General features: G+C 41.8%; 1 protein-coding gene across 1 annotated transcript in view; it reads left to right on the forward strand.

Annotated features, from left to right (window-relative positions):
• EXOC5 (exocyst complex component 5) overlaps window positions 1–16,852 on the forward strand; it is an 88,030-nt gene that overhangs the window by 6,543 nt on the left and 64,635 nt on the right. Inside the window, exons 2-3 of the mRNA XM_089661142.1 lie at window positions 3,890–3,984; window positions 7,241–7,388. Coding sequence (XP_089517268.1) covers window positions 3,890–3,984; window positions 7,241–7,388 — 243 coding nt within the window. The remainder of the gene's footprint in view (window positions 1–3,889; window positions 3,985–7,240; window positions 7,389–16,852) is intronic.

A 16,852-nucleotide genomic window follows, 5' to 3' on the forward strand; every position in this document is an offset into this window, starting at 1 on the left:
CTGTATATCCGATACAGAGATGAGAAACAATTTATCAGCAGGGTGCTTACAATGATCAGCTTTTATCTATATAAAACCTTTATCCCAATGGAAAACACTGTTTGCTGTAACTGCATATAAAGTGTTCGCTGTACTAGCAAATTTAGATACATTAACAAATTCAAGCTACACTCCAGCTAACACTCCCCTCCCCCCAGACTGACAATGCTGCTGTCCAAAGGTGCCCCCTGTGCTCCTTCATCCAGAGTGGGGGTACTGTAGTACAGGATGTGCGTTATTGGTGACATCACCAGGTGAAACCGGAGGGGAAAAAAAATATTTACTTTATACATTGACCCCATCCTCATGGTCTGATGTGCCCAATGGATGCTGTACAAATAGTCTGAATGGAATTCAGTGGCGTGTGGTGAACTTCCAGCACAGCAGAATCTCTTGGGCTGGGTAAGTGGTCAGCTCATCCAGAGGTCCCCTTTAAGGATGGATGGGTCTGCAGCCTGTGTTACAGGGATTCCCTCCTCTGGGTGCTTAAATAGGCCAGGCTCACAAGGAAGGCTAATTCCTGATATCTGAGATGAACACGGCCAGGCCCTGCATACCATCTCCTTTGGACAAGGCAGGCATTTTCGCCCCCACACAGCAGGAGGCAATAACCGGACCCCAAAACAGAAGTGGAGAAGCCCCGGGCCGGTGTGCCTGGCTGGAATGCGACCAGCGGGTTCTATAGCTGACTCCTCTCCGGCCCCAAGCGCGCCCCCGACTTCACACCTCGTCCTCCGAGCCCGCCAGGAACGCTTGCTAAGCCAGGGATGAGAGTCGTGGTGTAGACATTAGATTGTCTCCTGATCTAGTCTTTAACTTTCATGTTTGTGGTCATAATAAAATGTATGAAAACTCTAAAAATGAACTTCCTTTTTTTTTTTTTTTTTTTTTTGAGCTTTTATACAGATCATTAGGAAAATATTCTTTGTCGATTTTATAACTTCCTGTGCTGTCCTCATTAGTCACATTGTTCTCTGCTTTCTCTCAACAGTACAGAAACCCAACCCTGTATGTTGTAGAGAAGGGAGGGGAATGTGTTTTTTAGTCTTGTCCTAGAGTGATGTGCGGTTCTCTAAGGATACAGAACACTGCATGAGCACGTGTCATTCTAGGGCAGGAAGTGTTACTGGCAGGATCACTAGGTGAAAATTAAAGGAGCCTGAAAAAAAAAAAGAAAACTAAAGCAGCCACCACATCTAGGGACTAGTAAGGTAAAACTAAAACAATGGAATGGTGAAGCAAATACAATCTGTTATCTTTTGTAGGTACAGCCATTGGCAAAGCTACAGTGCAGGACATAGTTACTGCCTTATATTTTCCATGAGAAGTATCAGCTGGAAAATACTTTCCTATTTGCCTGAACTTGGTTACATGGCTACGTTTTTCAGCTCCGTTACATGTGACCATTCAGAACCAATCAGGAATATATTGTCCATGCTAAAAATTGTACTTGTAGAGAATTGTAAAGCACAACAAATGGGTTGTCATATAGAACAATTTTATGGCTTTGTCACCCAGTCATCATGACTCTTATTATGTGCTTAGTGTGGGGCCCGAGACTGCCTCGCTTTGTGATTTGTAGCATGTGCTCAGTACCTATCCCTGCGTACATCTCGTAGTGTGGAATACATCATGTTCTTTAACCCCTTCACGCCTAAGGGTAAAACAAATCTAAATGCCTAAACACAATTCTGCAAGGTTGACGTGTTAGTAAAACCGTACATATCATCACAACTACTTTGTACATCCAGGTGGATTATACCGCGTTTTTTTTAGGACAAATTGGGCTTTCATTTGTTGGCAAATGGTAATGGATAGCTCCTAATTTTTTTTTTATCAAAGGAAAACTGGCCCAAAATAGTAAAAAAAAAAAATTGTTTTTTTTTAATTTAGCTGTGTTTCTTGTTACGACCATAACCTACCTCCATAGAACAACCCAAAATAAATTCTCCAGCTCTTGACGACTGCAGCGATACCATATATGTGTATGTTATTTGTTGTTTGTACCCGTAGTACAGCCCAGAAACAATAGTGCGCATTTTGTTTTTGTCTTTTTTTTTTTGTTCTACCTAAAACACACTGATTCTGAAATTAACGCTAACTGACACCAATTTGTTTTAAAATCCTGACACCTTTGACCCTGACCTTGACCCAAACACTAACCCTGGTACTGAACTAGATCAAACCGTGATCTAGGTATTTTTCTTTATTTTTTCTTTTCTTTTTTAATATTTATCTTTTTTTTTTTATCTATGTCAGGAGTTGGAGAGATACAATGTATCTCTCTTCTCCATTCATAGAGAGAGAAAAAACAAGGGGGCTGGGCTGCACAGTGACTGATCACTGTGATAGCCAATCAGAGGCTATCATAGCGATCACGTGACCCAGAATCGGGAGTCTCGGGTCCCGATTGTTAGAACGGGACCCAGGGCTCTGTGACACCGCGGTCTCAAAGACAGGTATGCAAATATGCGGCCCCACGGAAAAAAGCCCAGTTCCGTGAGGCCGCATATTTGTGTGCCATCGGTGTCAAGGGGTTAAAGCTGAGTTCCACTATACTCAAATATTTTCTAAATACAAGAGGCATGTGTGTTCTTGCTTGAACCTTGGTGTGCTTTGTGTATTTCTTCCAGGTCTGTGCAGTAATCCTGTGTAGGCCTTATCTCTGTGCAGGATCTTCCTGTAATGAAAACCTATGTTACATGCATATCCCTTGACATGTGTTCTTGCATATCTGAGATGCCCCTGAATCCAAAGGAGCTCTTTTATGCAAATTTCTACAAGTTCTATATTTGTGCTGATCTGGCCTGCAATTTCCTATTGGCCAGTCACTGTGATGCACAGCCTTATTGGCTAATTAGGTGGTGCAGGAGGCTGGGGACTAGCTCTCCAAACTAATAGAGTTTAAATTTGCATATTATAATTATAATATGGAATTCAGGGACCTTGGGACCTGTAATGCAGATACCTGAGAAAATTTCTTTTTTTGTGGCACTTTGCTTACCGGTAGTTGTCAACTGAGAAAAAAAGGAATAGGCCCAGCCTAAAGACTGGAAAAAAAGATACATTCTGCTAGAGGAGGGCCTTTCAGAGGGGAAGGTGGAATGACTGAGGGGTGGACAGGGGCTGAGCCCAGAGTTGGGCTTTAACATACACTGTTCATGTTAAAGTAGAACTACAGCCATTTTTCTTTTGGCTAGAGTAAGGCAGGGTTATAACACCTGTCAGTTTATTTTTTGCCATTTGTGTCCCATTGGGGAGATTTTCCTTCACTCCCTGTCCCATAGCCAAACAGGAAGTGAGAGGAAATCCCTGCAAATCAAGGGAATTCCTTGGGGACCTCCAGGTATCCAGAACTTTCCTGGGGCCAACCCAAAATTTGGAAATTTCTTTACGTTTACTTTCAATGATAATGGTAAACAGAACAAATAGAGAGGGTGAATCTCCCTAATGAGGGCACAGACAGCAATAAAAACCTGTCGGGTTATAATCCATCCCCATTCTGTTCAAAACTAAGGAAAAAAGTTTTGCCCTCAGTTATTTAAAGGGTACTTGTCAGTATAGAAAATGAGAGCTGTCATTGCTGACCTGGCTTTTAAATGTACAGATTTCTGGGCTGTCATGCTAATTCTTGCTTCATTGTTTAGTGAAGCATGATCCATAGCGAACATGCAGCTCAGTAGTTGTGACTTCTGATTACATTCTTGTTACAAGTATTTGTCTTCCCTATAATTTTGGACCAAATTTAAAAAACAAACAAAACTTTTTTGTTTGTTAATGCATTGAAATACACGCTGTATATTCAGCCACAGAATGACAATAAAGTGACTTCCTGTGTTTGTGTTTTCAGGAACCGTTTGTGGCTGATGAATATATTGAGCGACTGGCATGGCGAACACCAGGGGGAGGATCCAGAGGAGGAGCAGAGTCATTCGATCCAAAAAAGTGGGTGTCTTATGATGCGAGGCACACTTTCTGTACAGCAGCTAGTCAGGTGACTTCCACTTCACTAAAAACTGAACACAAAGTGAACTTGATTTATTAGTTTTTCCTCTTTTAGCCTTTCTGTAAGTTACAGTTTTAAATAGCAAACCTCAGGCAATAAGTCAGGGATTTAAAACTTCTTCCATTAGGTTGAACAGTAGATGCACAAACCAGATGCATAGCCTGAGACTCCCCAGGTGTGTAATACAAGGTTCTAAAAGATGTTGCTCAGCCTTGGCCCTGCAAAAAAAATTTTTCTCTTGGGTGTATATTTTAGAAGCCGAGGAGGAGTCAATAAGGGAAACATATTTATTATTTCAACTTTGTCCTTTATAAGTATTAACCACTTCAAGTCCGGACACTTTTACCCCCTTCCTGTCCAGGCCAATTTTCAGCTTTCAGCGCTGTCACACTTTGAATGACAATTGCGTGGTCATGCAACACTGTACCCATATGAATTTTTTAACATTTTTTTGAGACAGATAAAGCTTTATTTTGGTGGTATTTATTCACCACTGGGATTTTTTTTTTTTTTTGCTATATAAATGAAAGTCCAACATTTTTTAAAAGTTTTTCTTATTAAAGTTTGCAAATCTTTCTTCATATATCTTGGCCAAAATTTATTCAGTTATCTTTTTAGTAACAAAAAAAAAAATAACCCAAATTAGTTTATAACCAAAAATTATAATTTTTTAAAAAAAGTTTACATTTTTATTTTATATTATTTATGATTTTGTTGTTGTTTTTTTTTTTTTTTTACATACGGTCACCCTAGCAGTACAGTGTACTACTTGTAGGGGTTGATGAAGATTTTTTTTTTACACTGATTCCTTTTACACCCATAAAATCTGTAAAATCAATCATTTCTCCTTCTCTCTGACTGCATTCTTGCAGTCATGTGATCTGTGATTGGTCACAGCTTTTCACATGGTACAAGGCTGTTGTGAATAGCCTTGTACCATGTGATCTCTGTGATCATTCAGATTTCACACGTAGTAAGCAATGATGTCAGAAGTGACATCTTGTTTACTACTCTTCGTGTGATCACTGATTGGCCAATCAGTGATCACATGATCGGGACCTCGCACAGAGGTCCTGTACAACGATCGGTGTTCCACTGTGTCCGGAGGACACAGCGGGCACTGGATCGCGGTGCTGGCGCTCCCAGGGAGCATGCACAAGCATGGGGCGGGGAGGCCGTTCATAAACGGCCACTCGCCCCTGCACTGCCACCGTCCGACCATTTATATACAACGGCTGGACGGGAGGTGGTTAAAGTAGAAATTCAGCCTTCCCCTTAGTCTTGCACAGTTAAACAGACTCGTGATCGGGAGCTTTCCGGACCTGATTATTATTATACAGTATTTATATAGCGCCAGAAGTTTTGCTCAGCGCTGTACATTATAGTGGGGGACAGAACATGAGACAATACAGTAACAAAACAATACACGAGGGGTTCGAGGGCCCTGCTCTTTTGAGCTTACAATCTAGGAGGGAGGGGATAGTGGTACAGGAAGAAGTGGCTATGGGGGATGAAGTGGTAAGAAGAGTGGAGGAGATCGGCTGTTAAGTGAGGGTGGGGTATGCTTCCCTGAAGAGATGGGTTTTCAGGGTGTGCCTAAAGGTGAGGAGGGTAGGTGACAGTCTGATGGAGTGGGGTAGTGAGTTCCAGAGGATGGGGGAAGTCCTGGAGATCATAAATTATAAATGATTATAAACCCGAACCACTTCCCCCCAGCTCATAAACCCCTTAAAGGGCTGGGAGGTGCTGGCATTAAGGGGTTAAAGGAGAGGGTTTTATTTATTTATTTAAATTAGCTTAAACTTCAGTTTTAAATATTGCTTTGATGTGCCTCAGTGCAGATTTTCCCTCACCACCTGTCTTCTGAAACCTTTGTCACTACGACAGGCAAGTGGGAAAAAATCTTTCTGTTGGAGACCTGGAGAGAAATAAAAAAACTCGGGCTTTCTATTCCTTCTCCACCCTATCCAAAACTTAAAAAAAAAAAAAAAAAAAAATTTCCTGAAAATGCAAACTCGGCCTTAAAAGTACCACGTAGCCTCTCCAAAATATGTAAACCTAATCTGAGCTCTGTAACGCAGCCCTTTGAAACACTCTTATCCTGAAATTAGGTTTAACCCTTAACCTCCTAAACCAGATATCTCAAGCTCCATTTCATTACGGGCTGCATCAGTATTATGGATGTCCTCAAAAGGCCGGTTCTATGCTTAAGACTAGATGTCCAGAGCACCCCCTGTAAATGTCAATACACCCCCCCCCTTTCACCTTCAGAAGTCAAACTAACAAACCCCACCACCACCCTCACATCACAGTGCACCCCTCTTACCCTATGCTGCTGCAGGGAAGAAGTGCGGGGTGGGGCTGGGAACCAGAAAGTGCATCGTCTGGAGGAGGACCAGAGGAGTTCTGGATTTAGCTGCCGGAGTTGCCTGAATGCTGAGACCAGGGGAGGTGTAGACAAGGGGGTGCAGCAGCTGCACAGAGAGGCGCAGGCTCTGTAAGACCTTCTCTCTACTGCTGACTGCTGAGATGGGGGGTGGGCAGAGACTAGCCTCTGTGGCTGCACACAAACGCAGTTCTGTCCTCCTCTCTGCTGCTGACTGCTGGACAAGGTATGGTGGAGATTAGGGAGGTGCTACAGGAATGGTGCAAGGGCCATGAAATGGAATGCAGGACTTGTGTTTGACACACATATCTGAAGCCATACCTCTGAATTGTACCAGTGACTCAAGCACCCCTAAAGAGCTTGACTTGCTAATAAGTTATCAGTGTCAGATCCATAGAATCCTGTTCAAAGTACATCTAGAATCTGGACCCTAGAGCTAACACTAACCATTCTGCAGACATTACCAGTTGCAGACTTGATGCCCCCATAGCAGCATTTCTATTATCAGTTTGTCCCTGGTTTGCAACTCACAATAACTTAGACAGTTTCTTCTCATTTTTTTTTTCCCCAATAAAGGCCAGTATGCTCAGATGCATGTACAGTCAGGAAACGCAATCCTCAAAAAACTCTGTCTACAGGAAGCCAATACAGGATTAAATCCTTGGATTAGTTGGGGAGCAAGTGTTCTGTAGTCAAAAAAAGTGAAAAATGAGCTCTGATTGGTTGCTATGGATTACTCCTTTGTGTTATGCTTCTTTATCCCTAATTCGAAAGGCCCGGTTGTGTTGATTGATGCTACACTTTTGCAGATTATTGGACCAATTTGTGAACCACATTGAAGAGCTGAAGTTAATGGATGAGCGAATTCAGAGGAAGGTGGAGAAATTGGAGCATCAGTGCCAGAAAGAAGCTAAAGAGTTTGCAAAAAAAGTACAGGAATTACAGAAAAGCAACCAGGTAAGCAGATAGTTTGCCGTTTCCAAATGAAATGGGAAATCGATGCTTATTATTTTTTGGTAAGGTGAGCCAAAAGGCTGTTCACTCAGGACCTGTGAAGCATAGTACAGCTTTTTTTAATGTTTTTATGTTATTTCCTTCATGGGTGAAACTGAAAAAAGAGTTTATTTTTGGTTCTAATGCCTAAACTGTTTTCAAATTATTACATTCTATACATTAAGGTAAGAAGTACCCAACTATCTGCTACTTTCGGTCAAATCCTGTGAGCAGGGGGTAGGAGACGTAGCCAAGTCACATAGTGAGTGTCTATGGGCACACACAGCTCGTCTCAGTGCTTCCACAACAGTGGGCTTCCTTACCGGGCACTCATAGAAAGGAGGGGGGAGCGCCAGGAGGAGGTGTAAGGGGCTGCTCTGTGCAATACTATGGCATAAAGCAGCAGGTAAGTATAGCCTATTTATGGACTTTATCATATTTTTTTTATTTTGAATATAAAAAAAACTTTTAGAATCACTTTAACTCTTTCGATGTCAGTGACAGCGGGGGTTTTACACACACTTCTGGTGGCTGTATGTGTGACAAGCAGACTGCCACCTGTCAGATGCAAACAGTTTGGTGGTGCCGAATTGCTTTCACACCCCCTGTTAACAGATGCTCCATCATGTATCCCTGGCTCCGCTTGCCCATTTGCGAGCCCAGGACCTGCAGAGCGGGTGCCGCTGGGTAAGGGGTTAGGAGCTGAGCGGGGACATATCTGCTCTCCTCCCCTTGTTGCTGACCCGGAAACGCTATGTAAAATGTCACTTCCAGGTCTTCTTGTCAGTTTCCCTGGCCAGTGCGGCCAAGAAAGAATGCAATGTGATTTGCACTGCATTACATTCAATTTAAGATCCTGGATGTCTCATTAAAGAGAACCTGTCACCAAAAGATCATCACACAGGGGACTTTTTGTCCCCTATGTGATGAAAAAAAACAAACTTAATAAAAAAAACAAAAACTTTAAATTGTAGAAAAGTTAAAAATATCTGAGATCATTGTGTACAATATACAGAATGTCTCCAGGTTGCCATAGCTGCAAGGAAATAATTTTGGCAGTTAAGGAAAATCAATGCAGGTCGTTTTTAATGATGTTTAATTACAAAAATTGCTTGCATTAAAGCCTCATTTCAGGCATTTATTTTTTTGTAGAGTGGGGAAGATTTATAATTTGTCATATTTGTGTCTCTGATCCATTTGGGGATTTGTTAGGAAAATGACTGAAATTGATTTTATACATAAACAGTATCAGTTTTATCGGAAATTTTGCTGTTGTGTCATTTTAATAGAGTGGTATTTTATGCTCTTGAGTTTTTTTGTTTTGCCATAGATGCCATCTTTTTACATTCTGTAATTTTTAATACATTAACACAACCTAGTGTCTGTAAAAATAATTCCTCTAATTTTACTGCTCATCACAGATGGGTCCCTGCAGTATATGTACTACATACAGTATAGACATGCATCATTTACTTTGTTTTGTTCTTGATGCATTCAGTTTCCACGCAGAGGCTCTCTTTGCCATGTTGATCTGCAATCGGCTGATATGCTAGTCTCTGACAGAGCTGCCAACCAACTGGAACAATTCTCTCCACAAAATGATCACCAAAGCCCTTCTAAAGGTCGCTTCTGGACCACAAATTCTCCCACATGAGAACTCTGGGAAATAAAAGGGCCTGCTCACAACATTTATGTCTAGATGGCTCTTATAGTGCTGCTCTTTGATTCACAATGAAATATACTGTGTAGAGGCCACCACTGATAAACATTCTTTATTAGAGGCACAGAATTTAGAGGTATCAGAGACTTTCAATAGTACCATTGTTATTAATTGACTCACTGTAAATACTGTGGATATAAAAAGTCTACACACCCCTGTTAAAATGTCAGGTTTTATGATGTAAAAAAAATGAGACAAATAATTTCAGAACATTTTCCACCTTTAATGTGACATATAAACTGTACAACTCAGTTGAAAAACAAACTGAAATCTTTTAGGGGGGAAGTAAACATAAAAAACTAAAATAATGTGGTTGCATACGTGTGCACACCCTCTTATAACTGGGGATGTAGCTATGTTCAGAATGAAACAATCACATTCAAAATCATGTTAAATAGGATTCAGTACACACCTGCCATCATTTAAGGTGCCTCTGATTAAGTTCAGCTGTTCTAGTAGGTCTTTCCTGACATTTTCTTAGTCGCATCCTACAGCAGAAGAAAACTTGTCTGGGAGGCTGCCAAGAGGCCTACAGCAACATTAAAGGAGCTGCCAGGAATATCTGGCAAGTACTGGTTGTGTGGTACCTGTGACAACAATCTCCCGTATTCTTCATATGTCTGGGCTATGGGGAAGAGTAGCAAGACAGAAGCCTTTTCATACGAAGAAAAACATCCAAGCCCGGCTAAATTTTGCAAAAACACATCTGAATTCTCCCAAAAGCATGTGGGAAAATGTGTTATGTTAAGGTTGAACATTTTGGCTGTAATTCCAAAATATAGGTTTGGTGCAAAAACAACACTGCATATCACCAAAAGAACACCATACCCACAGTGAAGCATGGTGGTGGCAGCATCATGCTTTGGGGCTGTTTTTCTTCAGCTGGAACTGGGGCCTTAGTCAAGGTAGAGGGAATTATGAACAGTTCCAAATACCAGTCAATATTGGCACAAAAACTTCAGGCTTCTGCTAGAAAGCTGAACATGAAGAGAAACTTCATCTTTCAGCATGACAACGACCCAAAGCATACATCCAAATCAACAAAGGAATGGCTTCACCTGAAGAAGATTAAAGACGGAGCCAAGACCTGAATCAGATCTAAAATCTGTGGGGTGATCTGAAGAGGGCTGTGCACAGGAGATGCCCTTGCAATCTGACAGAATTGGAGTGTTTTTGCACGGAAGAGTGGGCAAATGTTGCCAAGTCAAGATGTGCCAAGCTGATAGACTCATACCCAAAAAGATTGAGTGCTGGAATAAAATCAAAGGTGCTTCAACAAAGTATTAGTTTAAGGGTGTGCACACTTATGCAACCATATTATTTTAGTTTTTTTATTTTTACTTCCCTCCACCTAAAAGATTTCAGTTTGTTGTTCAACTGAGTCGTACAGTTTATAGGTTACATTAAAGGTTGAAATAATTTATCTTTGTCTCATTTTCTTAAGTCACAGAAACCTGACATTTTAACGGGTGTGTTGATTTTTTTATATCCACTGTATGTATTTTATGCCTATATATATTTAATTTAAGGACAGTAGGTAATAAATACAATTTTCAGAGTTGATTATATATCACTGGCCTGTATTTAAAGTGTGTGTCGGGGCAAAATAAGACTAAACCTGTATAGTGCGTTTTCTGAAAAACATGCACATTTCTCCATGTATTCATTTAAATTTCCTGCAAAGAAATCGAAAAATACCTGTTGATATGCAAGAAATGCACTCAGCTCCCAAATCCAGTTGTGGGCTGATAACACACAGCATTTCTGTGGAGTAAGTGGTCTCAGTCCTACCCAGTGTTCTTTTCCTAAATGGCTCATCCACTCTATCTGCACAACACAAAGGCTAATTCAGCCTTTGTAGTCCAAAATAAAAACTGGGAGTGCTAAATAAGTTTGTTGAGATAAATCAGGGTGAGAGCACAAGGTATCTTTCCTTATCCTCCCTTGAGGGACACAAGAATTCTGATCCAGTTGGGTTATACTGCAGCCTACTGGAGTTTTGTGCACTGCAAGAAAAACAAAACAAAAAAACCCCAAAAACTTGAGGGCCTGCCCTGTATAACCCTACTTCTAAACATTGTGTCTTTTTTTGCTAGTGCCCTGGGAGGTTCCTCCAAAAAGGTGTAACTACAGGTTTTGAAAATACTTTTTTTTTTTTTTTTTTCATATTTAATGAAGATCAAAAAGCCAGAGAATTTTTTTTGCTGCATGGGGCTGTGCTGGCAATGCACTGGTCAAATTCCCGTTTTATTCTAGGAGATATGCTCACCTGACCAGCTGATCCTCCCCGCACAAGATTGGTCCTTTTGGCTCCTGAAACCCAACGCAACCCGACCTTGCGGTTCAGTGGTCGTGCAAATGGGCTGTTTCTGATGTCAGCATGCTTCACAGAGACTGTACTAATGGCACTGGGCAGGAAAGGGTTAATATGCCTGGACGCACTAGACTGAAAGACTGTGGTGCTGTTCTGGATTGTGATCTTCTGACATTAAGCTCTGCATTGTGGTGCTTTCTAATACAGTACCTTTATGTACTGTATTAGCTGGAGGTTGCTCCCTAGGTCTGGAGCTGTGCACAACCTCTGTTGTCACCCAGTCTCTAAAGACTTGCATAACGAGTCCGCTTCTGAATGTAGAGAGGCTAGCCTGCAATGTGAGTTTCAGTCATTGGGTTCTCCATTGTGACATTTTGCACACTTTGCTTCATTGTGTTAGCCGGAGAGCGCCTATCTGATCCGGAGCCATTTCACAGCCTCTGGTGTTACCCTGTCTTTGAAGGCTCTATTAGTGAGTAAGGCCAGTTGGGCTGAAGCATTGGGGAGCTACTTCACAGAAAGTACCATTCGGCAGCATTTTCCAATTTTCTGCCTCTGCTGTTTTCACCACAGTAAAAATGAAGCCCAAAGGATTGAGGTTTGAAATGATCTGTTAGGAATAGTGCTATGTGCACATGTGCTCTGAACTTTCTTTTCCACCATTCAGCCTAGAGGAACCATCCCACTGCTGTTTCTTCTTCTAAAGCATGAAATGAATCTCTGGTCTCCAGTTCTGTTCCATAGTCCCCGTCCCTACAGTGACTCACCCTCTGCCACCTGAAACCCCAATTAGCACCAGCTGCCCAGGTTTGTGAATATTTGAAGCCTTGCCTCACCTTGGGCTATGTTGCTTACTGCCATGCAGTGCAACATGTCTTCTCAGAGATACAAAGGACAGTCCTTCTGTGCTGTCAGTTTACCTAATGTTTCAGATTTCGAATCCCAACAGTCAGTAGAGGCTGTTTTTGCATCACCGCAGTCTGCTGTGGTTTACTTCAGTTATACAGGGGTTTGTTTCAAATCTTATGCTGTGTATATCATCTGGTATTTAGAGGATCAGCCTGCTGTTATAAGCCTTGGGCCTTTTATAGCTTCTACAGCTGCAAAGACCTTTCTGCTACACCTGCTGTTTGAAGACTTCCTCTATGTGGTCTGGAAACATTCTGAAGGGTCCTGGGCACCACCTGGGTTGGTGACAAAGTATTTCCTCTTTGAGAAGGGATTCACTAATAAGTGGATTGTGCCCAGTGTAGATGCTGCACTAATCCATTTCATCAGAGATACCACCAGTGGGGTTGAACGATGAAGGTATACTTACCTTTGTGGAGCTCACTTGATAGGAAGTTGAATTCCCTCCTGACAGCCCACTTTATGGTAACTTGTTTGTCCCTCCATTTGGTGTTTGGGAATAACATCAATCTGCCAAGCCATATCAGAAAGGATTAAACTCTGAGAGGATCTGAACGCCACTGGGGTAGGTCACCACATTATAGAGCAGTTGGAGCAATTGTCTATAGCCTTTTGCTTTATCTGTGACTGTTTTTTTTACAAACCTCTGAACTTGTGTTCTGCATAGGAATGTTGCCTGTATAAATGCATAGGGTACTCTGGCTACATGTGTTCCAAGGAACACATGATTTGTTTTCCCTTCAATGGACATCCTCTTTGGACTAGCTCATGACACCATCAGTAACAATGCCTCAGGTGGCCATAGTATATTCTTATTGGAGAGCAGGAGATTTGCGATAGGGTCACATCCTCTGAGTCAGACTCCTACTCACACTGTATGTCCAGATGCCATAGAGCTGCTAACGCCTTAAGCAAGCAAGAAAGTACACTTCCCACTTATACAAGCGGGGGACTGTTAGTGCCTGTTAGTCCCTGGGTGTCAGGCTATCTTCGTTTCTGGATGCTTATGATATGTATTTTAGTTCACAAGCGAATTATTTGGAGACGACACCTTTTTCAGCTGTCCCGTACCATGTTTATTGTGCTGCTACAGAGTTGTGTTTTTACCCACCCCTCTACATTTTGAGCTTTACCTTTTCCTGTCTTAGTAGAAAACTGCCCCTGGGAGTTCTTCCCTACAAGGGTATTTTTTCTGTTTGTTCTGTTCCTCAAGAAAATTATGTATACTTGGATAATGAATGAATACTCACTTCTTCAGGGAAGCCTACCCCACCTCCACCTAAGAACTGTACTTGAATCATCTCCGCCAGATCATCCCCCGCAGCTATCACCTTTTGTATCACCTCCCCCTTCCTTTAGATTGTAAGCTCCACAAGCAAGGCCCTCACATTCCTTCTGTACTGAAATGTATTGTAATTGTACTGTCTCCCTTATATTGTAAAGCGCTGTGCAAACTGTTGGCGCTATATAAATCCTGTATAATAATAATAATAATGCTGGTCAGTAGAAGGACCTGCTGGGGAGGGGGAATCCTAAATTGCAGAGTTGGTTGGGACCCTTTTCCACTGCTCCCTTCCCTGACATAGTCCTGACCCCTCAGTGTTCTTCAATGTCACTTGTAGTCATTGACAGTAAGAGACCTTATATTCGTCCTAGTGCTTTCTCTTGGCATCCCCATTGTGGGAAGCTTAATCGACCTTCCTTAAGGCTAGGTTCACACCTATACAGGTTGCATTTTTAGCCATTTCTGCATTGCTTTTTTTTTCCCCCATTTTGTTTAATTTTTCTTGTTGCTAGGCAGATTCAAAACTCATCAAAAACGTGTCAAAAACGCAACCCTACATGTTTTTCTGCAGTGTTTCCATTGAAGTCTATAGAACCAAAAACGCAACTTTTTGCGTTCAAAAAAGTCCCTGACCCTTTCCAAAAAACGCACTGGGTGAAAATGCGAAGATGTGAACATGTCCCATTTGAAATCATGTTAAATGAACTGTACTGCGTTTCTGCAAAACGCTGTGGAAAACGCTTAGGTGTGAACCTAGGGTAAAGATGGTCAAATTTCTGGATTCTGATGGCTGGAATTTTCTTGGAGGGCCCAATTCCTGCAAGTTTCCACGGGTTGGAACCTTACAGATGTCAATTGTTAGTAACAAGCAGTCGCTAATGAATTAATGACAGCCAGCACTCTGCACCCTTTGGGTTTGTGAAATCTTTACTACCAATTGGCTATGAAAACTATTTGTCTAGTATGGTAGGGAAGAGTTAGAAATCCTTTCAGATCTTAAATGCTGTTTTCCCATTGGGGAAATTTTCCCTCTCTTCCTGTCTAGGTGACAGTTGTTAGAACAGGAAGCAAAGACAGATCTTCTTGAATTGGACATAGCATTTAAAATCTGACACAGGTTTCATTCATTCCCCATGCCAAAAATAAAATAAATAGATTTTTATTTTAAACCAGGGGTATGCAACATCAATCCAATGCTGCATCTGTCCCACTCTGGCTCGGAGACTGAGAACTGACCGATCAAACACTACTGATCGCTCAGTTCTCCCCTCCGCTCTGAGCAGAGAACGGTGACTGTCAGTCACTGGCTCTCTGCTCTGCCCCCTGCCGCTCACTGGAGCGCTGAGCTGTGGAGGAGGTGGGAACGGTGTTCTGAGGAGTTGAGCCAACTGTCTGTTCAGGCACCTGGGTGGATCACAAATCATATGGTTGAGATCTTTTTTAGAACCTGGCTGGGCTTTGTGATGTCAGATGACAATGAGTGGGCTTTAGCTGCAACTTAAAACAGGTCACAGGAATGAAGAATAAATTGCACTTCTGTGATCTCCAGGAGAAGCATAGCCAAAAGTGTGTGTGGTGTGTGTCAACCACTTTATAAGGTACACCTGTTCAATTGCTTGGTAGCACAAATTGCTAATCGGCCAATCACATGGCAGCAATTTAGGCATCTAGACATGGTGAAGATGACTTGATGAGGTTCAAACTGAACATCAGAATGGGGAAGAAACTGGGCTTAAGTGACTTTGAACGTGGCATGGTTGTTGGTGTCAGACAAACTGGTCTGAGTATTTCAAAAACTGCTGATCTACTGGGATTTTCATGTACAACCATCTCTAGGGTTTACCAGTGAGCATTAGTTATGTGGATGAAAATGCCTTGTTTATTGTCAGAGGAGAATGGGCAGATCGGTTCGAGAGGATAGAAAGGCAACAATAACTCAAAAAACCACTTGTTACAACTAAGGCATGCAGAATACCAACTATGAACGCACAGTACGTTGAAGCAGATGAGATACAGCAGCAGAAGACCACACCAGGTGCCACTCCTGTCAGATAAGAGCAGGAAACAGAGGCTACAATTCACACAGGCTCATCAAAATTGGACAATAGAAGATTGGAAAAACGTTGCCTGGTCTGATGAGTCTCAATTTCCCTGGTTGTGTGTGAAAATCTCAGCAGATCAGCAGTTTTCGAAATACTCACACCAGCCCGTCTGGCACCAACAACCCTGCCACATTCAAAGTCACATAAATCCCTTTTCTTCCCCATTCTGATGCTTGGATTGAACTTCAGAAAGTCGTCTTCACCACGTCTAGATTCCTAAATGCATTGAGTTGCTACCATGTGATTGGCTGATTAGCAATTTGAGTTACCAAGCGATTGGCCAGGTGTACCTAATAAAGTGGCTGGTGAATGTATATAGTTAACTGATGTCCTTTGCTAGTAAATGGGAGCATTATTGTATTTGGCTCTGAGCTGTGCAAGCTTCATAAGTGTTTTATCTAATAAAAAATAAAATTAGGAAGAACAAGCTAGCCCTGGCTTCCTGTGGAAGGAAGACCTGCTCTGACGCCACAGTAGTGGATATAAAAAAAAGTATCTTCAGCTTCCAGCTTTTTCTTGGATCACTTATGTTTCTGGAAGACAGTCCACTCTTACACATGGGCTATTGTACAGTGATCAGCTGGATCTGCTGCTAAGAGGTGAAGTGTGTGCAGGTGTTCATTAGAGTGGCTTCTACACATAAGTGGATGTTTGTCACTTTCCATTGCTGGCCCCCTTAGTACTCATCTCAGTGTGCACATTGTTCTTCTGTGAAGAGCTGTATGTGAAGTGAAGGTTCCATTGATATAGGAAACAGTATATTATTGGACTCTGTCTACCTGTGTGTGTTGTGTTTTGTTTGTTATTTTTAAGTGCATTGCCATTTATTGTTATTTGCAACCCAAAACACATACCATCTGCTGCAGTGCACCAGAACGCATAGATGCAAATACTCTGAGAAGGCCCTATTTTTGTCCATTGAGATGCGTTGATAGTCTCTTCAAAATGTAAACGGCAATCAAATGATTGCTCATTACACTTCACAATAAAGAAGTGCCACGTCCCAATATTACTTAATATGTGAGTACAGAATTTTTGGACCATATTCCATGGACTTCATGGGCACCACAACAAAATCATTTATAAAATTACAAAACT

Source organism: Staurois parvus, unplaced genomic scaffold, assembly GCF_062004578.1.
Source record: "Staurois parvus isolate SC_StPar_1 unplaced genomic scaffold, SC_StPar_1.0 ptg001316l, whole genome shotgun sequence".
Lineage (NCBI taxonomy): Eukaryota > Metazoa > Chordata > Amphibia > Anura > Ranidae > Staurois > Staurois parvus.